At 38.7% G+C, this 26,516-nt stretch overlaps 1 protein-coding gene across 3 annotated transcripts; it reads right to left on the reverse strand.

Moving 5' to 3' along the window:
- Positions 1 to 24,611, reverse strand: LOC132869167 (uncharacterized). Of its 3 annotated transcripts, XR_009650910.1 has the most exons (8): positions 24,358 to 24,611; positions 22,635 to 22,970; positions 18,385 to 18,627; positions 5,192 to 5,218; positions 4,932 to 5,045; positions 4,645 to 4,770; positions 1,419 to 1,506; positions 1 to 206 (listed from the first exon to the last, which is right to left on the reverse strand). XR_009650910.1 is itself a non-coding variant. In XM_060902497.1 (6 exons), the coding sequence occupies exons 1-6, from the start codon at positions 24,404 to 24,406 to the stop codon at positions 4,748 to 4,750; spliced, it is 792 nt and encodes a 263-aa protein (XP_060758480.1). In that variant the 5' UTR covers positions 24,407 to 24,611; the 3' UTR covers positions 4,399 to 4,747. The 3 variants fall into 3 exon arrangements, 1 of the variants encoding a protein (XP_060758480.1); XR_009650909.1 differs by lacking the exon at positions 1 to 206 and having other exon boundaries at positions 1,214 to 1,506; XM_060902497.1 differs by lacking the exons at positions 1 to 206; positions 1,419 to 1,506 and having other exon boundaries at positions 4,399 to 4,770.
- Between the last annotated feature and the right edge of the window lie 1,905 nt (positions 24,612 to 26,516).

A 26,516-nucleotide genomic window follows, 5' to 3' on the forward strand; every position in this document is an offset into this window, starting at 1 on the left:
ACACATGGACAGATGGATATAGCCTGATTGCAGCACCTCTTGAATGTACTCTTCCATGACAGTGTATTCTTAGAAAAGGAACTCGCACGTGTACCTGAGGAGAAAAGGGCAGCCCGGAAAACACGAGTCCCTCCAGTCCCAGACTGCAACATCACATGCCCTGACTGTAACTGTGCCTTTCATGGCAAATAGGATTCATTAGCCATCTAAAAACACACAGATAATAACCACAGCTGTTCAGTGGTCTTCTTCAGACATGAAGGATGAACATAGATGTACACGAGGGAAATGACCAAATACAAATATATTATTCTGAGTGAACAGAATGAACAAGTTCCAAACAAATCCAAATCCCAAGACAAAGATGAGGCATGCTTTTAATTCTATTCATATGCAGTTGGGTAGAGCTTTCTTTCTTTCTTTCTTGAAGAAATTGAGCTTGAAATGAGCTTGTTTGTGTTCTCACAGCATTTCTCAGCTGTTACAGATCCCTTTTTGTGTTTTGTTACCTTTGTTCAAGTTGCATTCTTGAGTAAAACACAATCAGATGGACGGACTGAGCGTCTGCTATGATGCAGGGTGTATCAAAACATTTGCGATCATTTCAGAATCTAATAACTTTGCCAATTCTCATTCAATGGACCTCAAATTTTAACATCATGTGTGGAAACAGGTCAAAATTTACGTTCAATGTTTTTTGTTTTTATCTTTTTAGGTAAAGAAATGCCATTCACTGGAAAAGAAAAGGCGTTTTGTATGTTAGAGTACGCTCGAACACAGTTGAACAAGACTGTTCAGCATGCATTTATGAGAGAATTCTCTAAAAAATGTTCCAACTGCAATGCAGATTTGGACACGGCACACAAAGTTCAAAGGCTGGAGGAAGGCTATCTCTGTGTCTGTGTCTCAGGCGGCGTGCATATTGAAAATTTGTGAAATCGTTCGTGGAATCCACATACCTTTTGAATTTCTCATTCAGATTTTGAGGGATAAATCTTTTATTGCTCAACATTCAGCCTGTTCAGTTTCATTTGCCTCAATTATGTAATTTCTGGGATATTTGCATCTCAAGTAATCTCGAATTTTTTGAAACACCCAGTATTACTGCTGTAGATAGATAGATAGATAGATAGATAGATAGATAGATAGATAGATAGATAGATAGATAGATAGATAGATAGATAGATAGATAATTGTACATTGTACACTCTCCTTTAATTGTGAAATTCAGTTACAAATTTAATTTCAGCTCAAGAGTTCACCTTCATATGGTTTGATACAAATTCAAACTCCTAAGAAAGAAAGAGACAGAGTGAGGATGTGGTGAACACGTCATACGTGTTCACTAATGGGCGACACAACACAGCATATTATTCAGAAACTGCTATGAATTATTCAGTAGCTCCAATAAAACTCACAGGAAAGATGCGTAAAGTTACTATGAGGGTGATTGTCTTTCTCCTCTTCTCCTTTTCCAGAGCATGTAAATCACCACTAACTCGTCCACTGTACCACAAGATTGAAAAACAACAACACTTTATTCAAAAGCAAATATAATAACAGAGGCTCTGCAGGCGGACAGAAATATATTTTCCATTAATTATTATAATATTACACAAAACTACAAGATTGAAATCGGCAATACAACCAAGGCCATGTGAAATATCATACAACCACATACAGTATTTATAGCTTAAAAAATCAAAAACTTTGACTTGGCTGACTCTGATTTTAACAGCAGAAAAGAAAAGTTTTTGCTCAGGCATCAATTCTTCAGGCAGTTTCACAAACTAAAAGTGTGTGAACTGCTGAGTGTGGGAGCTGCCAAGAAAACCACAACTGTCTCAAGTTCAACACTGAAAATTGGAAAAAGAAACTTCCTCTTCATCAGGTAAACAGTACTGACCAAAAAAAGAAAGAAAGAAAGAAAGAAAGAAAGAAATGCGTTTCAAAAGCCTCATTAATTTTGAATGATCATGCTGATGGCACCTTTACATTAGCACCCGCCCACCCGCCAAATGCGGGTAAAATTCAGCTTTGGCGGGTAATAACTTTAGTCCCACTAGCCACTTTGGCGGGTGGTTTATTCTGTGGTATGACAATATATTTTAATTGTAGTTTTCTCTGAAGGCATCTGATATAATAAATGCATTGCAATGTAATATTACGTGCCTACAACTCCCATGAGGACCTGCATAAACATTCTGACACAACATGTTAGAATTGTTTAGAATGTTCATTAACGTCTCAGATAAAATCAATGATACGGTAACCTGCAGTTAATGAACGAAGCAACAAAGTTGCTGACGACTGACAAGCGCACTATGTGGCGGCATATACTGTAGCTGGAGTTTCAAACCCTGCTGCTCAAGAAAAAAGGGGCAGAGATGAGCAGGGCTGCAGTAGCATTTGAAAATCACAGAGGTCCGTGATGCCCAAAGCGCGTGCTGAAAAATGTTTGACATACTTAAATGAGAGGGGTGAATTACACGCCACACAAGAGATCTATTCCTGAAATTACTTTTAATGGTGTTTGAACTGAATATCATCAGTTTTGAAAAAAATCATGTATGTGGCAAGAGTAAGAATAATTTAAGCTTGTTTAATGGTTTGATCTGGCCCAAGCAATGAGGACAAAAGATACCCTAACCATGTAGCCTATGGAACTAAGATACATTAACAATCTGGCATCTGTTACACCTACACACACAAAAAAAAAATTCTGGGAAAAAAAAATCAGTATACACCACCATGTTGTAGGCAAAGTTATCCAAGGCAAGCATAAGTTGAAACTTTCCACTCTATTGCTTTGGCTTATTGAATGATTTATTTTTAAAATCACAAACAAGGCAGGCTACAACTGCGCTGCTTCAAAAATGTAAATTGAACAGCTTGATGAAAGTGCGCTGATGGTGACCATGAAAAAAACGTGTCTACTGCACTGTGTTCCTCTGCTGAGTCGCGTGCTCATTCGCTTTTGTATTCTTGGTCTCAGAGCTGTGCGCACCAAACACACACAGAAGACAGAATCAACGTTTAACATAATTAACAATGCACTTTTTACGGAGACATTTTAATGTTCTTTATTTTTTTTATCCAGTTGAATATTTAGCGTACAAATGTATTTTCAGCTCTTAAAAATGACTGAGATCTGGACCGCGGGGGCCTCAGAGCTGGCTGCGGCCATGGAGATGAAAAAGACGCGAATAGGAAGATAAGACAGTTCAATGACAAATGGAGGTTCAGGCGAGATCGGCTCGTTCATAGCAAAACTGAAAATACCCTGTACTGCAAAGACTGTAGAAAGTATGGCAAAGACAGGCACCAGTAATTTTAAACTCGAAACTAGAAAGGACCACAAAAAGTCAAATGCACACATCGGTACTATCACATCAAAACTGGCGAAGACGGCTGGTTCACTACAGGACAGCATTGCTTTCAAGTCCCTGGCTGTCATGAAGTCGGCTGAGCTGGAGAGGATGGAACTGCTGTTTAGAAACGTTCACGCGATTGGAAAGAAGTTAATCCCACCCCAGCTATCAACTTATGGCTTGCTGGAAGCCTCAGGTCATGAAGACCATTTTTCATGGATCATTCAGACTCATCTGATGATGAATGTAATAAGGACATTTAATGTCTCTCTCTACACATGTTCTCTCTCACACACACACACACACACACACACACACACTATTAATAGATAATACATAATATACATAATAATACTTGATAATACACATAATACTTGCATATCAAAACATCAAATCTTTTTCAATGATAAATGCTTTGAATTGGACTTTTAATATTAGAATCAGTTCAGTTGTACTGAATGTTATTTTTCATAGTATACGATATTTCATATTGTAAGGGGCTTGAATTTGAGTTCAATAAACAGAATACTCTGTTTATATTTTTGTCTGAATTGGTTGCATGTTTTCATATCGGGAGCTACCTTAACAGCACTGAATACTTGAGTGCTACTGTAGAGATACATTATACACTGCCATTCATAATTAAATCTAGATCTTCCAAACTTTAACGTATCATGGTGAAGAAAAAACTGTGATTTCCTGGCAACAAAATTGTGGCTAGTGAAAAGGCTGAATGGCTAGTGACTCGGGAAAACCACTAGCCACAGTGGCCGGTGAGCAAAAAAGTTAATATAAAGCCCTGGATGGCACAAAGGTTCAGAAAATAAGACAAAAACAAAACTTTGAAAGAAATCTATCCATATTCAGTGCAATTACATGATGTGGTGTACTATTGCTCGATAGTTCTGATTATTTGAAATTATATATATATATATATATATATATATATATATATATATATATATATATATATATATATATATATATATATATTTGCTTAGCTTATACATATATAAGCTAAGAAAAGATTTGTTTCACAGTCAGTGAAGTTTTGTTTTGGGTCAGAGATGAGCGAGTTTGGGTGGAATATCAGTCACAGTTACTTCGTCTAACGGAATGATCTTGCAACAAATCAATAGATATGAAATAAAAATAACAAAATGCTGAAGAGAAACACCTCGAAAAATTAACACTTGGTTCATCAAGAAATCTGCAGGAATCATGAGGCTGGTTTAGTTTTTGAAAAGTCGAATTAAATTTGTTTCTCTGTTACCCATCTGTTACTGATGGTTATCTTTTTCTGGAGGTTCAGTGTGGATGAGTTGCTGGATGGAGGAGAGCAACCATGGACTGATTCTTCTGTTCCTGATCCAGGTTTACAGAGCTTCCTGATCCTGATCTGTGGAAGGAAATGTCACTCATGTGATCAGCGCACTGACATCAGCATGGAAGCTTCAGACATGACATTTTCTGTCTTTACATTTGAGCAGATACTCTGTACTTAAATGTGGACTCGTGTAACATGTGAATTTTCCAAGCGAGTAAACATGATGGTCTTACTCTCAGTTATTCTCTGCTTCCTGTAGATTCTGGTGTAAATATAAAACGCTCCCACTAACAGCGACAGCAGGATGATGACTTCAAAGAGCCACACAGACACAAACACCATGAAACCTGAGAGAGAGAGAGAGAGAGAGAGAGAGAGAGAGAGGTAAGTAATTCCAAGTATGTAAAAAGTAAGTAATCGTTCGTCTCAGGGAGGGAATTACCACATCCAGGAAATAAGAACGTCCAAAAAATAGAGGAACTGACAGACTCACCATTATTACACTGTGTGGAACTGATGACTGCAGAAAGAAAAAAAGATCATCATGGTCAGCAGAGTATCTCATGAAAAGCAGCACAAGAAACTGGTGATATTGAATTCTTTTATAAGTTGGTGTTTCCTCACTCTTGAATTTTGCTGTCTTTATTTTATTTCATTTAATTCTGTCTCTCTCTCCCTTCTTCAAACACATCCACGAGGGAAATGACTAAATACAAATCTATTATTCTGAGTGAACAGAATCACCATGTTCTATACAGATACAAATACCAATACAGATATTTCTCAGGCTTTTCCTTTTATTCAGTTTATTTTGAGGATTCTTTGCAGAAAGTTTCACAAAGCATGTGGTTGAGACGAGAGGAGGGAATCTGTTGTCGCCAATACAGTACAGGTGATTTTATGGTTAAACAATGAATAAAAGTTTTAATTCCAACATCATTGACGAACTCGGTGAAAAGGGCATCAAATCTTGCAACAAATTCACTAATTTATCTGCACTGCTGAACAACTTCACAGCTTTTACTTTTTGGAAATGTGGATCTGCAAAATGAAATGGAAATTCTGATTCCTTCTGCCTCTGGGTCCGGCAGTGTTTCAGTTTATGCTAAGAGCTCAGTGCTTCGGGCAGTGAGGGAGAAGTTTCTTTCTCAAAGAGAAAATGTATTAACACACATAAAAATGCATATTGCAGAATCGTATTGTCTTTCAGTAGCTTGTGAGATGATATTTTTGTCAGCTCACTCCTCCTTAAATTGCACTGTGAAAACTGCACTTGCTTTTGACTCCTTTAAAGCTCCATGTGAACACTGATGATGGAAAAGAAAAGCCTGCACAGTGTACAATTTGATACCTGTGTATGTATGTGGTGCTGGTCGGAGTGTAACATTCATCACAGGGTCAACACATAGACACAGACAACCATTCACACCTACGGTCAATTTAGAGTCGCCAGTTAACCTAACCTGCATGTCTTTGGACTGTGGGGGAAACTGGAGCACCCGGAGGAAACCCACGCGGACACGGGGAAAACATGCAAACTCCACACAGAAAGGCCCTCACCAGCCATGGGGCTCGAACCCGGACCTTCTTGCTGTGAGGCGACAGCGCTAACCACTACACTACCGTGCCGCCTCTTTTTGAATTTAACTCGAGATTTTTCATTGCAAATTATATTCCTGACAATAACTTCGAGTGGGAAAGAGAATCTTTGAAACATTTAGATGAATTTCAGAGTTTTTTAGTAATTGCCTTACATTTAAATACGGATGTAGAAATTGTCGAATATCTTGAATATTCAAGATCTCAAACATTTGCTTTCTTTGTTTGAAATATTTCACAATTCAAAAACTTTTTTTTTCTTCAATTTTGGCTCAGACCTTTGGACCCCACTCTTTATTGTATCTACATGCATTATCTGTTTTATCAGGTCACCGTGCCACCCAGAACACTTGGTCTCTCAGCCCTTCTGTATTCCAACACACAACTGACCAGATATTATTTGGGTGATGGATTGTTCTCAGCAGAGCATAAATACTGTCTGATGACACGCCCTAACAAGGAGTTTCTATATATTGCAGATAATAAAAGCCTCATCATATCTCATGCACAAATAATGTTTGAGTGGCTTCCAAAACCATACAATGTAATTGCAGAGCAAATAGATGTCATGTCGAGGCTTCACTCTTCCCCATCCTCAACTTTCGGTTTTTTTTTTTCATGACGGTGTATGTCTGTGGTGCTGGTAGGAGTGTATCATGCGCAGCAGTGCTGCTGGAGGTTTCAGACACCACAACGTCAGTGCTGGATTACGAAATATCCAGCCAATAGCTATGAGCACGATAGATATGTCCAATAAAGTGATCAGAAAGTATCCCATTTACACTGCAGGATGTTATACACTTGTACCAGCACCACACACCACATATATCAGTGGAACTGCTGGACTGATAAAGTTCCAAATTACATCTCAAAAATTGTGTCTTGAAACAAATGGGCTACAGGGTGTAACACATGGGAGTTGGTCAATTTGTAGGTATTAGAGATGTCAGAAAAAAAACCGAAAGTTGAGGATGGGGAAGAGTGAAGCCTCGACATGACATCTATTTGCTCTGCAATTACATTGTATGGTTTTGGAAGCCACTCAAACATTATTTGTGCATGAGATATGGTGAGGCTTTTATTATCTGCAATATATAGAAACTCCTTGTTAGGGCGTGTCATCAGACCAGTATACCATCCCATCATTATTTGTGGTTATTTTTTAAGTATGTTAACTCTTTAAATGCAATGTCACTTCCTCTGGCGGGAAACTTCAGAAAGGCAGTGAGGTGAGGAAACGACTCTCCAAACATTTCAACTAATTGGATGGCTTTATTGGTGAATTAGGCCTCCAAAAAAAGAACTTTACAGCCGAGGAAGGCGAGGACATTAAAAAGTCACTCGACTTTCTGGCAGAGGAAGTTTCCATTGTTAAACAACAACAGAAAACCATCATGGACCTGGTGATGGAAGTGAAGTCGCTCAGGCTGCAGAATGCCGAGAAGGACCGGCGGCATCTCGCCCACCTGGAAAGCAGAGTTGCTGAACCGGAACAGTACACCAGGATGAACAACGTCATCGTCACTGGGATTCAGATTAAACCCAGGTCATATGCGAAAGTGGTGACAAGGGAGGGAGAATCTGATGAACTGGGCAGCAACTCAGGGGAGCAAGAAGTCTCAGCATTCATACATTCAAAGGGAATCAATATTGATTGCAGCAACGTCGAGGCCTGCCATATTCTACCCAGGAGAGACAAGGAAAAGACTGCCATCATCATGAGATTCATCAATCGAAAACATAAAGCTGCATTGCTGAAACAAGGAAGGAAACTGAAAGGTACAAACGTCTACATCAACGAGCACCTGCCAAAATGCAATGCTGACATTGCCAGAAAAACACGTCATCTGAAGAAAGAAAATAAAATTCAATCGACATGGATCACCAACTGCAAAGTATTCATTAAGCTGAACGGTACACCAGAGGAGGTTCGACTTCTGGTCATACGAAACATCAAGGACTTGGACAAATACCAGTGATGGCTATTGGGACTGTATGTTAATCAATACCGATGTGACACTCCACCAAACTCAACCATGACACACACTGAAATAACTTTTTCATCCATTACTCGGAACACTACTCGGCTCACGCAAATGCTTGTTGATTATGAAAACCTGGAACTGAAACCACATGAATTCACTGACCATAAACTATTGGATATAGAAAATGACATAGACCTGGACAATAATTTTTTCTCAACCATTTATGGCAATTGCCACTATTACACAGAGGAACAGTACAATCAGTCCACTAAGGCTGTGAGAAAATTATCGATAATACACTTCAACAGCAGAAGCATGTAGGCTGACTTCAACTACGTCAAGAAATACTTAAGTCAGTTTACTCGTCCATTCAACATAATTGCCATATCGGAGACCTGGATTGACCTGGAGAAAGGAGTGGATTTAGAACTGGCTAGATATGAATTTAATTATATAAACAGGAAAAATAAAGGTGGAGGAGGAGTGGCGGTGTATGTAGAATGTCATTTGAATTATAAGTTAATAGTTGGCATGACAATGGTGATTGATAATTTATTAGAATGTTTAACAATTGAAATTAATATTGAAAAAAGTAGAAATGTATTAATTAGCTGTACAGTGGTGCTTGAAAGTTTGTGAACCCTTTAGAATTTTCTATATTTCTGCATAAATATGACCTAAAACATCATCAGATTTTCACACAAGTCCTAAACATAGATAAAGAGAACCCAGTTAAATAAATGAAACAAAAATATTATACTTGGTCATTTATTTATTGAGGAAAATGATCCAATATGACATATCTATGAGTGGCAAAAGTATGTGAACCCCTAGGATTAGCAGTTCATTTGAAAGTGAAATTAGAGTCAGGTGTTTTCAATCAATGGGATGACAATCAGGTGTGAGTGGGCACCCTGTTTTATTGAAAGAACAGGGATCTATCAAAGTCTGATCTTCATGACACATGTTTGTGGAAGTGTATCATGGCACGAACAAAGGAGATTTCTGAGGACCTCAGAAAAAGTGTTGTTGATGCTCATCAGGCTGGAAAAGGTTACAAAACCATCTCTAAAGAGTTTGGACTCCACCAATCCACAGTCAGACAGATTGTGTACAAATGGAGGAAATTCAAGAACATTGTTACCCTCCCCAGGAGTGGTCGACCAACAAAGATCACTCCAAGAGCAAGGTGTGTAATAGTCAGCGAGGTCACAAAGGACCCCAGGTTAACTTCTAAGCAACTGAAGGCCTCTCTCACATTGGCTAATGTTAATGTTCATGAGTCCACCATCAGGAGAACACTGAACAACAATGGTGTGTATGGCAGGACTGCAAGGAGAAAGCCACTGCTCTCCAAAAGAACATTGCTGCTCATCTGCAGTTTGCTAAAGATCACATGGACAAGCCAGAAGGCTATTGGAAAAATGTTTTGTGGACAGATGAGACCAAAATAGAACTTTTTGGTTTAAATAAGAAGTGTCATGTTTGGAGAAAGGAAAACACCACATTCCAGCATAAGAACCTTATCCCATCTGTGAAACATGGTGGTGGTAGTATCACGGTTTGGGCCTGGTTTGCTGCATCCGGGCTAGGACGGCTTGCCACCATTGATGGAACAATGAATTCTGAATGATACCAGCGAATTCTAAAGGAAAATGTCAGGACATCTGTCCATGAACTGAATCTCAAGAGAAGGTGGGTCATGCAGCAAGACAATGACCCTAAGCACACAAGTCGTTCTACCAAAGAATGGTTAAAGAAGAATCAAGTTAATGTTTTGGAATGGCCAAGTCAAAGTCTTGACCTTAATCCAGTCGAAATGTTGTGGAAGGACCTGAAGCGAGCAGTTCATGTGAGGAAACCCACCAACATCCCAGAGTTGAAGTTGTTCTTTACGGAGGAATGGGTTAAAATTCCTCCACGCCAGTGTGCAGGACTGATCAATAGTTACCACAAACATTTAGTTGCAGTTATGGCTGTACAAGGGGGTCACACCAGGTACTGAAAGCAAAGGTTCACATACTTTTTCCACTCACAGATATGTAATATTGGATCATTTTCCTCAATAAATAAATGACCAAGTATAATATTTTTGTCTCATTTATTTAACTGGGTTCTTTTTATCTACTTTTAGGACTTGTGTGAAAATCTGAAAATGTTTTAGGTCATATTCATGTAGAAATATAGAATATTCTAAAGGGTTCAGAAACTTTCAAGCACCACTGTATATATAGAGTGCCAGAAACTAGCATAGAGGCATTTAAGGACTGGGGAGAAAAGACATTTACAGTAGATAATAAAAAAGTTATCTTCATTTGTGGGAATACACATATTGATCTGTTGAACCCTAATAAGCACAGTATGACTGAGGAATTTATTAGTACCATGTACAGTATGAGTCTCCACCCAAAAATTACCAGACCCACCAGAATTACTGACCATAGTGCTACTTTAATAGATAATATATTTACCAATGACATAGATAATAACATTATAAGTGGAATATTAATCAATGATATTGGTGATCATCAACCAGTTTTTACAATTTTTGACTGTAATTGCAAGAGAAATGTGACAGACCTTAAACTTAAGTACAGAAGAGTTAGGACAGAGGAAACCATGTTTGCATTAAATAATGATTTGTTCCTGCAAGACTGGGAATCAGTTTATACAGAGAATAGCATTGATGGAGCATATGATAACTTAAGTATATTCAAATTATTGTATGATAAGAATTGCCCACTGAAGCAATATAGTACAAAACCAAACTATAATGACCAACCTTGGTTAACTAAGGGATTACAAAATGCCTGTCAGAAGAAAAATACTCTACATAGAGAATTTATTAAATTAAGAACCAAAGAGGCAGAAAATAAATATAAAAAATATAAAAACAAGTTAACGAGTATCATAAGGAGATGTAGGAAGGATTATTATGGCAAATTAATAGATAATAGCAAAAATAATATTCAAGGAATATATTAAATAGTATTATTAAAAATGGCTCTGGACAAATACATTACCCTAAATACTTTAATGACAAAGATATCAAAAATTATAACATGGATGTAGTTGCTAATAGTTTTAATAATTTTTTTGTAAATGTTGGACCAAGCTTAGCTCAAAATATGTCTGATCCGGTAACAAATCATGATTGTATTGATAATATTGTAAAGAGGAATTCTTGTTCTATGTTTCTTACACCAGTAGATGAGAGGGAAATTATTGATATATAGTTAATAAATGTAGTAATAAAATATCCACAGATTGTAATGATATCAAAATGAAACTAGTGAAAACTGTGAATGGGGGGATTTCTAAGCCATTAACATGCATCTGTAACTTGTCATTTCAAACCGGTACATTTCCAAGCAATATGAACATAGCAAAAGTAATTCCATTGTATAAATCTGGGGACAAACACAACTTCACAAATTACAGACCTGTTTCTTTACTTCCTCAATTCTTCAAAATTCTTGAAAAACTATTCAATAACAGATTAGATAAATTCATTGAAAAATACAAACTACTCAGTGATAGTCAATATGGATTTAGAGCAAATAGATCAATAGAGCTGGCACGAATGGAATCAATTGAAGAAATCAGTAACTCTATAGATGATGATAAATATGTCGCTGGGATATTTATTGATCTCCAAAAAGCTTTTGATACTATGAATCATGATATATTAATTAATAAGATGGAACAATATGGGATCAGGGGAGTTGTATTAAATTGGGTCAGGAGTTATGTGAGCACCAGGACACAATTTGTGAAGTTGGGTGATTCTGTCATCTCGTTTGAACATTGCTTGTGGTGTCCCCCAGGGGTCAGTATTGGGTCCTAAACTGTTCATTCTTTATATAAATGATATGTGCAATGTGTCTAAGAAATTTAAGATGGTATTATTTGCAGATGGCATGAATATGTTCTGTTCTGGAACAAATTTACATGAGTTAGAAAACATAATCTCTTCAGAACTGTGCAGGTTATAAAGTTGGTTTGATCGAAATAAATTATCATTAAATCTGTCTAAAACAAAAATCATGTTATTTAATAATTATAAAATAAATAAGGCAATAAATGTACAGGTAGATGGTGTTGACATTGAAAGAGTTTCTAATAATACATTTCTTGGGGTAATAATAGATGATAGAATTACTTGGAAATACATTGTTTAATTAGTATGTATTCTGTTTTGAGTAAAGCTAAGCAAGTCCTGGACTATAAATCACTCCGCATTCTTTACTGTTCCCTGGTTTTACCGTACTTAAATTACTGCTCAGTGGTGTGGGGAAATACATATAAATGTTCACTTCATGCAATAATTATACTTCAAAAAAGAGCTATAAGAATAATTCATAGTGCTGGTTACCGAGATCATACTAATTCACTATTCTTAAATTCAAAATGTTTAAAATTCAGGGATATTATAGAATATAAAACTGCCTTAATAATGTACAAAGTAAGGAATTATAAAGTACCAAGGAATATCCCAACAATGTTCTTGGATAGAGAGGGGGGCTATAATTTTAGGGGGAAATTGAAATTTAAAATTCGCAGTGCAAGGACAATGTTAAAAATGTTCAGTATTTCTATTTGTGGAGTAAAGCTATGGAACAGTTTGAATGTAGAGCTCATGAAATGTACAACTATAAACCAGTTAAAAAAAAAGGTATAAGGAACAGATCTTTATGAGGTATAGGGGGGAGGAATTACAATAACATGCTATTGATATAAGTGTATATATATATATATATATGTGTGTGTGTGTGTGTGTGTGTGTGTGTGTGTTTGGGTATGTACGGATATATATTTATATCATAATGAATATATTATATATACACACACACACACTCATTATATATCTATATGATATATGTGTGTGTGTGTGTGTGTGTGTGTGTGTGTGTGTGTGTGTGTGTGTGTGTGTGTGTGTGTGTGTGTGCGCGCATACGTAAAATACCAAATAATAGCCGAGTTCCAATTAACCGCCGAGTTCCCTTTAACGGCCGGGTGTACGCGTGTGTTGTGACAAATAAAGGCCGGTTCCGAATACTCGCCGGGATCTAAAAAAAAAAAAAAAGCGTCCGAACGTTCTATCTAGAATCTTGAGGCCCAGCACTTTTCTGGTTTTCTGGTGTTTAAACGATTTTGCATTGCATAGTTTTCTACCGAAACAATATGAATGAATGAATGAATGAATGAATGAATGAATGAATGAATGAAATTATTTCTATAATACTGTTTACAACATTTTGTTACGTGATAATAAACATGCCATTTCAATGTTATAATCTTGGTCTACCGTAATATTTCTTGAGGAATGCAACTCCGTAACTTTTGACAGATGTCTTAGCCACCCCTTTGGGTATACCCAACGAAAGCCAGCGTGTGTGGTGACATTGAGGACTGCGGGTTTCCAAGGTTGGACTGCTGCTTCTGTTAAACGACCTAAATTGCCGAATGCATGCGTCAAAGCACACACTGAGTTTTATTAAAGACCTTATACCATTTCACTTGCCCTTACCCATTCGGATCTGGAAGACGCTTTACAAAAAAGGTGAGAGCGTTCTAACATGCATTTCAGTCTGCTCGCGGCCAATCTAATCCAAGGGGCCTTTTCAACAAGTAATCTGTCGTGCAAGTTGGGCAGAAGCACGCGTCAGGCAGGCAACATGTAGGCCTACAAGTCAGTAACCTATTCAACTAACTTTCATCCGAACTTTAAGTTTTCTACGGGGTCGAGCCACCGTACCAACTCACTCGGGGAATAGGCTCATATCGGCCAAATAGGGAGACGTCTTGGAGAGAAACGTGATGCAAGATGACACTGCAGGTCACTTATTTTTCAGCATAAGAAAAAACCCTTTGGTTTGACACTTCGCACCCTAATTATGTTGCTTCAACGTCGCGCCCTCCATGCAATTTCAGATTGACAGACATCGCGAAGCGCAAAGGGTGGAGGCTGCATGGGTGAGGGTGATAGCAAGTGACCATAACTTTGCAGAGTAATTAAATCACAGTGCTGCGCACAGACAATGGTGTGGTTTCTTGATTATTTTGTAAAGCATGCGCTTAACTAGTCATTAACAGGAAAAGGTGTGTGATTTATCCTTTATCCACCCCGACTGTGCCATGCGAAGATGCATTCTGCGTCTTCAAAATTCCCCGAAGTCGGCACCGTGCTATCTGTAATCTAACTCTAAACAAACTAAGTTATACTGGTTAAAAGTAGGCCTATCTGAGAATGATTTTTTCCCCGTTTTGAGGTAGATTTTGGGGAAGGTATTTGTGAAGAAGGAATTAATCGCCTGTTCCAAATAGCCGCCTAGTCTCTAATACGCGCCGGGTCTCTTACGTGATTGAGACAAATAATCGCCCGGGCTATTATTTGGTATTTTACGGTAATTATATGATATTATGGGTGTCTGTGTACATATGGATATGTGTATAGTTATATGTTTGTGTATGTACTGGATATGTGTATACGTATGTATGTACTGGATATATGTATTGTATGTGTGTATATGTACAACATAATAAGTATCTGTATATATGATTGATTTGGTCTATATTATACCAAGTTGGTATGTCTTGGTATGTTGGTAGGTTTTCTTTTTTGTTCATTGCTTTTGTTTTCTTTTATATATATATTTATTATGGCGAAGTGATGTTTGATTTGCGGTAGGACAGAGGGTTAGGATTTGATAAGTTATTTACTTCTTCCTAATCCTTTCCGAACATTATTATGTTATTGCCTTGTGGCTATGCTATCCCATTTGTTCATGACTATGTTTTGATTATTGCATTTATTTATTGATTTATTTATTTATTTTCTTTACTGTTCGGAATAAATCAATCAATCAATCAATCAATCAATCAATTTAACCAGGCCTTGTTCCCTGACTATATTGTCCAGGAACCCTCTCATCAGTCTCTCAGACTCTCCCAGATTTGCAAGAGACATATAAAATGCATCCAGTGTGTGACATAAGGAATTAATCATTCAGAACCCATGCTGTTTTTGGAAAATAAAAAAATCTGCAGTGTTATGTTGCGGTCCAATACAAAACAGATCTCAGAACTTATATACACACTCACTGGCTACTTTATTAAGTACACCTGTACATTCTGCATTAATCTAATCAGCCAATCATGAGGCAGAAGCACAATGGCAGGGTTGTACCATTTAACCGTGGCAGGGTTGTTGGCTCTCTATGGGCTGGTTTGAGTATTTCAGAAACTGCTGACCTCCTGGGATTTTCACACACAGCAGTTCTACAGAGATTGGTTCAAGCTTCGAGGAAGGATATAGTAACTCATGTAAACACTCTTTACAACCGTGGTGAGCAGAAAAGTATCTCAGCATGCACACAACATCAAACCATGAGGTGGAGCTCCAACAGCATAAAACCACATGGGGTTTCTACTCATGTCAGCCAAGACTCTAAGGCTGTCATGGACACAGTTCACCAAAACCTGTTATTTTTCCATGACCTGAAGCTCTTGACCTGTATTTGTATGATTTTATCAATTGTGCTTCTGCTACATTTCATGATTGTCTGGTTAGATAACTGCATGATTGAGCAGGTGTGGCCGGTAGTAAAGTGGTCGGTGAGAGAGTGTGTGTATATATATATATATATATATATATATATACACATACACAGGTCCTTCTCAAAAAATTAGCATATTGTGATAAAGTTCATTATTTTCTGTAATGTACTCATAAACATTAGACTTTAATATATTTTAGATTCATTACACACAACTGAAGTAGTTCAAGCCTTTTATTGTTTTAATATTGATGATTTTGGCAAAAAAGTAAAGGAAAACCAAAAATTCCTATCTCAAAAAATTAGCATATTTCATCTGACCAATAAAAAAAGTGTTTTTAATACAAAAAAAGTCAACCTTCAAATAATTATGTTCAGTTATGCACTCAATACTTGGTCGGGAATCCTTTGGCAGAAATGACTGCTTCAATGCGACGTGGCATGGAGGCGATCAGCCTGTGGCACTGCTGAGGTGTTATGGAGGCCCAGGATGCTTCGATAGTGGCCTTAAGCTCATCCACGGTGTTGGGTCTGGTGTCTCTCAACTTCCTCTTCACAATACCCCACAGATTCTCTATGGGGTTGAGGTCAGGAGAGTTGGCAGGCCAATTGAGCACAGTAATACCATGGTCAGTAAACCATTTACCAGTGGTTTTGGCACTGTGAGCAGGTGCCAGGTCATGCTGAAAAATGAAATCTTCATCTCCATAAAGCTTTTCAGCAGATGGAAGCATGAAGTGCTCCAAAATCTCCTGATAGCTAGCTGCATTGACCCTGCCTTTGATAAAACACAGTGGACCAACACCAGCAGCTGACATGGCACCCCAGACCATCACTGACTGTGGGTACTTGACATTGGACTTCAGGCATTTTGGCATTTCCTTCTCCCCAGTCTTCCTCCAGACTCTGGCACCTTGATTTCCGAATGACATGCAAAATTTGCTTTCATCCGAAAAAAGTACTTTGGACCACTGAGCAACAGTCCAGTGCTGCTTCTCTGTAGCCCATTTCCTGCACACGCCTGTGCACGGTGGCTCTGGATGTTTCTACTCCAGACTCAGTCCACTGCTTCCACAGGTCCCCCAAGGTCTGGAATCGGCCATTCTCCACAATCTTCCTCAGGGTCCGGTCACCTCTTCTGGTTGTGCAGCGTTTTCTGCCACACTTTTTCCTTCCCACAGACGTCCCACTGAGGTGCCTTGATACAGCACTCTGGGAACAGCCTATTCGCTCAGAGATTTCTTTGTGTCTTACCCTCTTGCTTGAGGGTATCAATGATGACCTTCTGGACAGCAGTCAGGTCGGCAGTCTTACCCATGATTGCGGTTTTGAGTAATGAACCAGACTGGGAGTTTTTAAAAGCCTCAGGAATCTTTTGCAGGTGTTTAGAGTTAAGTCGTTGATGCAGATGATTAGGTTAATAGCTCGTTTAGAGTACCTTTTCATGATATGCTAATTTTTTGAGATAGGAATTTTGGGTTTTCATGAGCTGTATGCCAAAATAATCAGTATTAAAACAATAAAAGACATGAAATATTTCAGTTGGTGTGCAATGAATCTAAAATATATGAAAGTTTAATTTTTATCATTACATTATGGAAAATAATGAACTTTATCACAATATGCAAATTTTTTGAGAAGGACCTGTGTATATATATATATATATATATATATATATATATATATATATATATATATATATATACACACACACACATTTATTCTATCCACATTCATTGGATATGAGCAATCATGTACTCTGATTGGCTACTCCATGACGAGGATATCACCTCATATACCATGAGGAGAGAGGAAAACAAAATGGTGGAGCCTGTTGTTGAACCAACCGAGGACAAAATAAAAACTCTACTCGCAAACCCCCAAAAATACCAAAAAGCAACAAAATAGGGAACAAATGTGTTTGATGGTAAGAATGCATCTTTTTTTATTTTTCAAGAGTTATTATTATCACATTTTTCACAAATTGCTCCTGTCATTTCGCCAGTTTGTTTACATACTTAGTGGAAATTTTGTTGGATGTTTTAGATGAAGTTTTATTTATCGAATTTGCAAAAAGTAAAAATGTTCTGTTTCTCAAAATCCAGGGAATGTGGAAAGAATAAAACAGTTATTCCACTCAATCTCAAAGTACATGGCTTATAGCCAAGTTGGTGCTATGCTCCTCGTCAGCTATCAGCTCATGTATGACTCAATTTCATGGAATTACTCATATCTATATATAAGACTTCAGTCTGCTAAATCCCCCAGTCCCATCAGCAAAGCCTTCAATCCTTTAAAACTGCTCAGCTCGACGTTACCTTTTGGATGAAGTGCATACATGTGCATGCATAGACATACATTATGATGTGAAGTGGATGAGTTCAATTAAGATTTTAAGGGAGGGTTTGCTGAGATCATCTCCTCTGCAAATGATCAGGGAATTTTTTTTTCTCTCAGAAAGCATGAGTCGTGACCCTGAACAGAGTTACGTCATCGCTGTTGTTACTGCTCTTGAAATTATTCTTGAGAAAAGACAGACTCACCAGGACATGGGCAGAGTTCAGTGGTCTCAGTTTCACAGCTGACGTGATTTTCTACATGGCAGGTGACACTTCGATGATCGTCTTTAACCAGTTCGAAACTCCTGTTCCCGTTCTCCAATAGAACGACTATGTTTGAATCAGAAGTCCAGGTGAAGCGGAGGTTGTCTCCATCAGCAGAACAATCCACTTTCATGACTTCAGTTGCCAAGCAGCTGCAGGACACTTTTACTGAAGACACTTTAGCTGCAGAATACAGATTACAGAAATAAAATGAATATCATGAAAGAGCTCTGCTTTTTTTCCTCATTCCTACTTTCCTTCCAGTCATTGCTTCCAACAAATCTTGATGCTTTGTAGGTATCATGCCGCCATCTTGTGTCAGAACTACAATTCCCAGGCAACTTCGGTGTGACCTACGTCACGCGTGGGCGGGATCATCTACGTCAGTCTGCCATGCACGCATAAATCCAAGCGGAAGCTCCGTCATTTTGTCTCTCACGTCTGGCTTCTGATGAATCTGGACATATAAAGAGGCGCTCTCCACCCAAAAAGACGGCTTCTTTCTTGCAAGATCCATCACTCAGCGCGATTTTTCTTTCTTACCCTTGGCAAAGGTAAACTCTAGAGTCGCGCGATCTTTAAACTCAACCTGAGTTACAACCGGTTTACTTGCATTAGAAGTGACGTCACGACTGCAGCCCAGGCAGTTAAAGGGATAGTTCGGGATTTTTGACATGAATCTATATGGTATCCCCGTCAGCAGTGTCGTGCATCCACACTGACTTACCCCCGACAGTGTTCTGTGAGCCTAGATATTGTACAGTGTTGGTCAGTGCACAAGTAGTTCCGGCAGGTTTCCTGGGGTCTGCAAAGTAACACGTTTTTCTTCTCAAAACAGCTCGTGTTCGAATGAGTGATTTATTAGCATAACAAAACCCTTGTAGTCCAAAAAGTCACACCTTGTAATTGCTTGGGGCTACTTTCTCTCAATAGCGATCAGTGCGCGCTGTCACTGTTAACAGTTGTGTGCGAGCTAGCCAACAACTTTCATTAGTTGTTCGACAGTGTTTAGCAGCAGCAAATTGCTTTCCTCCTCAGTATACAAGTGCGCTTCCATGGCAGGGAAAAAGAAACTACCACTGCTGCCTATGTAGTGCCCTATTTATACAAATAGGAGTCATTCAGGATTCAGCCATGACACGGGGCAAAAACATGGCTGAATCCTGAATGACTCCTATTTGTATAAATAGGGCACTACATAGGCAGCAGTGGTAGTTTCTTTTTCCCTGCCATGGAAGCGCACTTGTATACTGAGGAGGAAAGCAATTTGCTGCTGCTAAACACTGTCGAACAACTAATGAAAATTGTTGGCTAGCTCGCACACAACTGTTAACAGTGACAGCGCGCACTGATCGCTATTGAGAGAAAGTAGCCCCAAGCAATTACAAGGTGTGACTTTTTGGACTACAAGGGTTTTGTTATGCTAATAAATCACTCATTCGAACACGAGCTGTTTTGAGAAGAAAAACGTGTTACTTTGCAGACCCCAGGAAACCTGCCGGAACTACTTGTGCACTGACCAACACTGTACAATATCTAGGCTCACAGAACACTGTCGGGGGTAAGTCAGTGAGGATGCACGACACTGCTGACGGGGATACCATATAGATTCATGTCAAAAATCCCGAACTATCCCTTTAAAAGTTAAGAAGCGATTGAATCCTTTTTAACTCAAAAGCGCTGTGCATCTTATTCTGATCAGAGACTTTTTTCCCTCACGAACGCTGAGGTTCGGACCAAGAATCCTCTGCTTTCCACGGGAACCACCCAAGTGCTCCGCTGGACCCGAGAGTTTTCTACGCCTCCATCACGAGCGGCTCACGTGCTCCCACGGCGAGGCCCGAAACTACACCAGCGAATAGTTCTTCATATCTTGCTAAAGGCAGGATTAAGTAAGATTTTGGCATTTGGGCATAATTAAGTCTTAGGAATTTGCTTTTATTGAAATAGTGTGAATTTAAACCCAGGTTTATCTGTTACACTGTTAGACACACAGCGTGTTTTATTTTGGTTCTGTTCTCTCAATTGTTTAATAGATAGGCTGCGCATGCTTCTCTCTTTTATTCTTACTAACATTATAATTTATTATACATCTTGATCTCATTAAGATTTCAGTGGATTCAGTATGGTTATGAGCTAGTGGGTTAGCTACAGTTTCCCTTTGTCTTTAGCAACACGTGCTCAGTAGGCCTCACCAGGCCTAAAACACACTTTAGCTAGGCCATAGGGCCTTTAGCAAACACACACTAGCAACACAAGGCTAATCTAGGCCTCCACCACGTGTAGTTAGCTACACGAGGCTAAACACATGGTCAAGTCCTACACACACACACACACACACACTGTTTTAGCTAGCAACAAGCTAGGCCATACACACACCACACATAAACGCACACATGTATACACACCTCATATTTGTATATATTGATTATCCATTTTTGTCTGTTATAATAAATCCATTTATTATCAAAGCTGTGTGTATTCATCTTGTTGGTGAACAATGTGAAGTCCCCAATCTTCTCAAAGAATTCAAAGGGTGCATATAAAAGTTATGTAATGTGGTAAGTGATTGTAATAATTTGGAAATGTACCATTTAGCTGTTTGGTAATTTATTATTAAGCACCAGGATTAATGGTATGATTCACTAAATGATTAATTGAACGATTCACTGAACGATTCACTTCAAATGAGATTGATTCTATGGTATGATTCAATTCAAACGAGTCAAATTAAACGATTCAATGGGATTGATTCATTTTAATTATTGACCTTCAAAATTTAATGAGACTGATTTAATGAGTGATCACTTAATATCAATAATTAACTGATTGCACCCACAGCTTCATCTCATTTCATCTTGTGAGCTTGTGTACTTTACGATATCAAGCATGTATTAATATTGGAGGTCAGAGCCCTGGGTTCCCTGTTCCCCTGTTCCTATTGGTTCTCTGACTGGTCTGTTTGATTGTTGATGTTTAACATGGACATAGAATGAATTTATAGATTCATTTACTGAGCTAATTCATTTCAGGAATAAAAGACTTCAGGACCTGCTGTTACAGAACCTCGAAAACGTTCATGAACAGTGTGCACTGAAGTGTTTTATTCCTCTTTTTCTACAGCAATTTGAGGCAATTACATGCTTGCCACTGTTTTTCTTTAAAAGTCATTTTAAAGAAAGTACTTTGGGTTTCAACATCTGCAAAACAGGAGCAGATGTGGTTCCTGTTATAACTTGCATTCTACACTCATGTTCCCTCACAAGCCTTAATTTTCTATCTCTCTTGACGTGAATAGAATAAACTGTGCTTTTAAAAATTGAATTGAAATAAAACACATGATCCTGAAATGCATATTAAATTTCAGATATACTGTGGATCAGATTGCAGGCTTAGTGCCTCGACTATATTAAATGATAGAGTGGGATACCACAGTGAGATCGAATGCTGAAATCTGATTGGTCAGAAGAAGGTGTGCATGATTTTCATATGTTCATGCAATCATTTGAATAAATTTTCTATAGTCACAGCTCACACACAGGGATGTATTTGGTAAATACAGCTTTCTGACACTTTTTTTTTTTCTTGCTTTTTTGGGCATTCGAAATGTGACAAATTATTGCATCTTCAGCTTGACAGAACACCATTTCTTGTGCACGCACACAAAAACATGCACGTGAGAAGTAATAAAGATGTTTGTGTTGCGTTCAAGATGACGTCACTGCAATTTTATACGGCGTTGCTATGACAAGCTGGAGTGGAAAACGAACTGCTGATCCCAAAAGTGAAGTGAGTCGAGTCGGTACCATGCAATAGAAAAGGGCCAACAAACGAAGATTAATCATCAAAAGATTTTAAAACATGCGCTTCATAAAGTAATGCTGATAACCATTAATGTGGTGAAGTTTGGGGATTTTTTTTTGAGAATATATTTATTTCATATTTGTGGAAGGAGTCTTGGTTCTAAGCCTGTGTGTGGCTGTTTATTGCAGCTCTCAGGCAGCTGAGAAGAATTAACTTGTCTCCTTTCCTTTGGGGCCCTCTGGGATATGAACATTCTGTTCGGCGAGGATAACTTATAAAAGGGATCAGATTATAGAATGAATGATTTGTATTTTCTATATTTTATCAAATAACTTGTAAATGTTGGAGTGTGCTGTGTGAGGTGATGCGAGGTTGTGAGGTCCTACCTTCAATGATCACCTGGAGATTATAATCGCCTTTAGTATTCCCGTTTGCATCAAAGGTGATTAAAGTGTAATTTCCAGAGTCACTCCTCTCTACACTGCTGAGGATCAGAGTTTTATTATCATTAACAAACTGCCATGGGAGAAGTGGTTTTGGTGGGAGACTATCGGCTTTTCTATATCTTAAAATTCGACGAGCACCAGATGTCTCACTGATGAACTGATCAAGAAGAAGCGTTTCCTCCAGGGGCATTTTCAGGTGCAGTTGTTGTCCCAGAGCCACAAAACACTGCTTAGTCTCAGTAAATCTACAGACAACAGGATCCTGAAACAGCAAACCTGCAGAGGAGAAAAAAAAAAATCCACCAACATTCCTTTAATATTATGACACACTGAAATTATTATTACACTCCTCTGATGGATGTAAACTTCACTCCAGTGTTACAAAAGAGCTAGAATGCAGGGCTGTTTTTGTTTTTTTTACAAGTCTTAAATACAGAAATAATATGTCCTGTTGTGTTGATAATGAGTAATCTGCTTGAACAAAGACCAAATTTGATCTAAACTAAATGACCGTCACAGTTTAATGAAAACCTGGGTGCAAATTCACCCAAATGTGAAAGTTACTGATATAAAATTAATTTAAAAAAAATGAATCAATGCCAGGGCGGCACGGTGGTGTAGTGGTTAGCGCTGTCGCCTCACAGCAAGAAGGTCCTGGGTTCGAGCCCCGTGGCCGGCGAGGGCCTTTCTGTGTGGAGTTTGCATGTTCTCCCCGTGTCCGCGTGGGTTTCCTCCGGGTGCTCCGGTTTCCCCCACAGTCCAAAGACATGCAGGTTAGGTTAACTGGTGACTCTAAATTGACCGTAGGTGTGAATGTGAGTGTGAATGGTTGTCTGTGTCTATGTGTCAGCCCTGTGATGACCTGGCGACTTGTCCAGGGTGTACCCCGCCTTTTGCCCGTAGTCAGCTGGGATAGGCTCCAGCTTGCCTGCGACCCTGTATAAGGATAAAGCGGCTAGAGATTATGAGAATGAGAAATGAGATGAGAATCAATGCCATGTGTCTGCATGGTAGGAAAGGAACTGTCTGTCTAATGTCATCCTGTTACTCAGTTTGAAAATTTGTATATTTTTAGGATTGGCCTTTGAATATTAAATGTGGGGTGTGGTTCGAAGATTCCATCAACAATTATTGTTAAATTATACGAACCCTCAGTGGAAAAGCAAAGCTTCATTAGCAAAGTAATAACAATGATGTTTAGTCAATGATTCTATTCACTGATAATGAATGTCAAATTTTAATTTTACTTCACAGATTAAATCCAAGCAAAATCTCTCTCTCTCTCTCTCTCTCTCTCTCTAGCTCTCTGACATTTCTGTCTCAACATATTTGTTTTTATTTTTGATATTTTTCCCAACATGACATCTATTCCATTTCCCACCATTATTTGAGAACACTATATTCTATAGAATCCCAGAACTTTTATGTTTTGATATTTCCTGTTATATTAAGAATGTTTTTTTTTTTTAATGTTCAGACAGCACTTCAGTTTTTCAACCAGAATTATGAACAGCCACAATGAAGGTTCTGAAAACTCTTCAGGCCAAAGTGTGTCTGAGTAAAACATGACACACTGTAGAACAGGACGGCAAATCCTCATTTAAAAAAAGAAAAGAAAAAGTTTCTTAAGTATGAATAAGTCATGCTTCTGGAGGAAACCTACCTGATGCAGCTCCTGTGAACATCAACAGGATCCCAAAGACGTCCTGCATTTTTTTCCTTGGTAAGTCCAGAGAAAAGAGGTAAAAAAAAAAATCCAGAAGCCCACAAACCAACTGAAGGGAAATAAACACAGTGCAGTTTTCTCTGAAGCTTTTTACTAGCTGGAGATCTTAACACTCAGACCCACACACACATGCATGCACACAGTGTGAGCTCTTGGAAACAATGTAGATGGGGTGAAACTGCCAGTCATATTTCACATCACAAATAATACACTTGAAATAAAAAGAGGAAGTAAGTCACATTTCTGCAATTGCCCACTTCCTGCTTTCTTCCTGAAAGAAATGGACAGAATGTTACAACTGGTTTCAATACTTTCAAAATATTTAATTTCCTGTTGCAAGTTTTTTGTCAAAAATTCAATCCACTGACTTTTGGAAAACTGACACATTCCTCTCTATTCAGTGTGTAAACAACATTCAAATAGGTTTTATCTGAAAAGTCTTGGACTTATACTGTTATATTTTACCTTAGATTCATCTTTTCTTTATCTGAGTCAGGGTCTTATTGTTTTATTTAATGCATGGAGAAAACAAGTGAGCAGTGTACATTTTGGACAGTCAATTTCTTCAACCTGGGGAAGGCTCAATATGTTGCCAGAGAAGTAGATATTTATTATTATATACGGAATAAAACTTGTTATTCTTATGCTAATTTTGTCTGCTTTTATGGTTCCATTGATGTGACGTATTGCCTGTCCAAACAGGTAACCAGGCTTGTAGTACTCGAGTATGACTCGTGCCCTGATTTTAAGGACTCGTGACTTCACTCGGACTTGAGCACCGATGACTCGGACTTGGACTCAGACTCGTGCATTAACTGCATTCGGACTCGTAAATTGGAAATGAGGACTCAATTTTTTCAATATCTTTTGTAACATGCCATAATAATTTCTCATCTCATTATCTCAAGCCGCTTTATCCTTCTACAGGGTCGCAGGCAAGCTGGAGCCCATCCCAGCTGACTACGGGCGAAAGGCGGGGTACACCCTGGACAAGTCGCCAGGTCATCACAGGGCTGACACATAGACACAGACAACCATTCACACTCACATTCACACCTACGGTCAATTTAGAGTCACCAGTTAACCTAACCTGCATGTCTTTGGACTGTGGGGGAAACCGGAGCACCCGGAGGAAACCCACGCGGACACGGGGAGAACATGCAAACTCCACACAGAAAGGCCCTCGCCGGCCCCAGGGCTCGAACCCAGGACCTTCTTGCTGTGAGGCGACAGCGCTAACCACTACACCACCGTGCCGCCGCCATAATAATTTGGCATAAGATATTTATATCGACATTAATTTTTGTATTAATTTTGTGCAAGAGTTTCACACCTGTGCGCCTTGGTGCGTGCATCGGAAAGACTCTCGGGCGCGCTCTGGACAGAGTCTGGTGAGAGTCTGCTTGGCGCGTGCAACGGAAACAACTCGCACCCACACAGGATTAAGACGCAATCAGCACACCTGTATAAAAACTGTGAAAACAAACTTACTTTGCGAAGTATTGAATGGTGTTCCTGACACATTACCGAGCCTCATTTCCTTGTTTGCTTTCCTGAGTCCGGATTTCCTGTTTCTCGTCTTTGATTCTGCCTCGTCTACGATAGCCTGTTTGTGCCCCGCTTGACCTATCGCCTGTTTCACTGTTTTACGATTTTGCCTGCCATTCTGAATTGTTTATCTGTCTTCACTTGTGTTAATAAACACACCCTCTGCACTTACATCCGTCTCCCAACCGTCTCTGACAGAATACTTCACACTCCCTGACAAAGAGAAGCACATTCACCTGTTCATCTGTCATGTTCAGGAACAAACTAATGTTAATGACCGTCAAATGGTGCTGTTGGAGCCTTGTGAAATTTTTTTTAATGACTTGGACTTCAACACTGGGGACTCGAGACTGGACTTGGACTCGAGGTTTAGTGACTCGACTACAGTACAACACTGCAGGCAACTAAACTTAACAATGTGAAAAATTTCCACACTGTATTACGCACATCACAGAGCCTTACTGTCATTTAATATATGATCAAATAAGACTACAAGTTGTCTTAATTGTTCAATTATTGTTGCCAGGTAAACCAACGCCGACAGGATT

Source organism: Neoarius graeffei, chromosome 20, assembly GCF_027579695.1.
Source record: "Neoarius graeffei isolate fNeoGra1 chromosome 20, fNeoGra1.pri, whole genome shotgun sequence".
Taxonomy (NCBI): domain Eukaryota; kingdom Metazoa; phylum Chordata; class Actinopteri; order Siluriformes; family Ariidae; genus Neoarius; species Neoarius graeffei.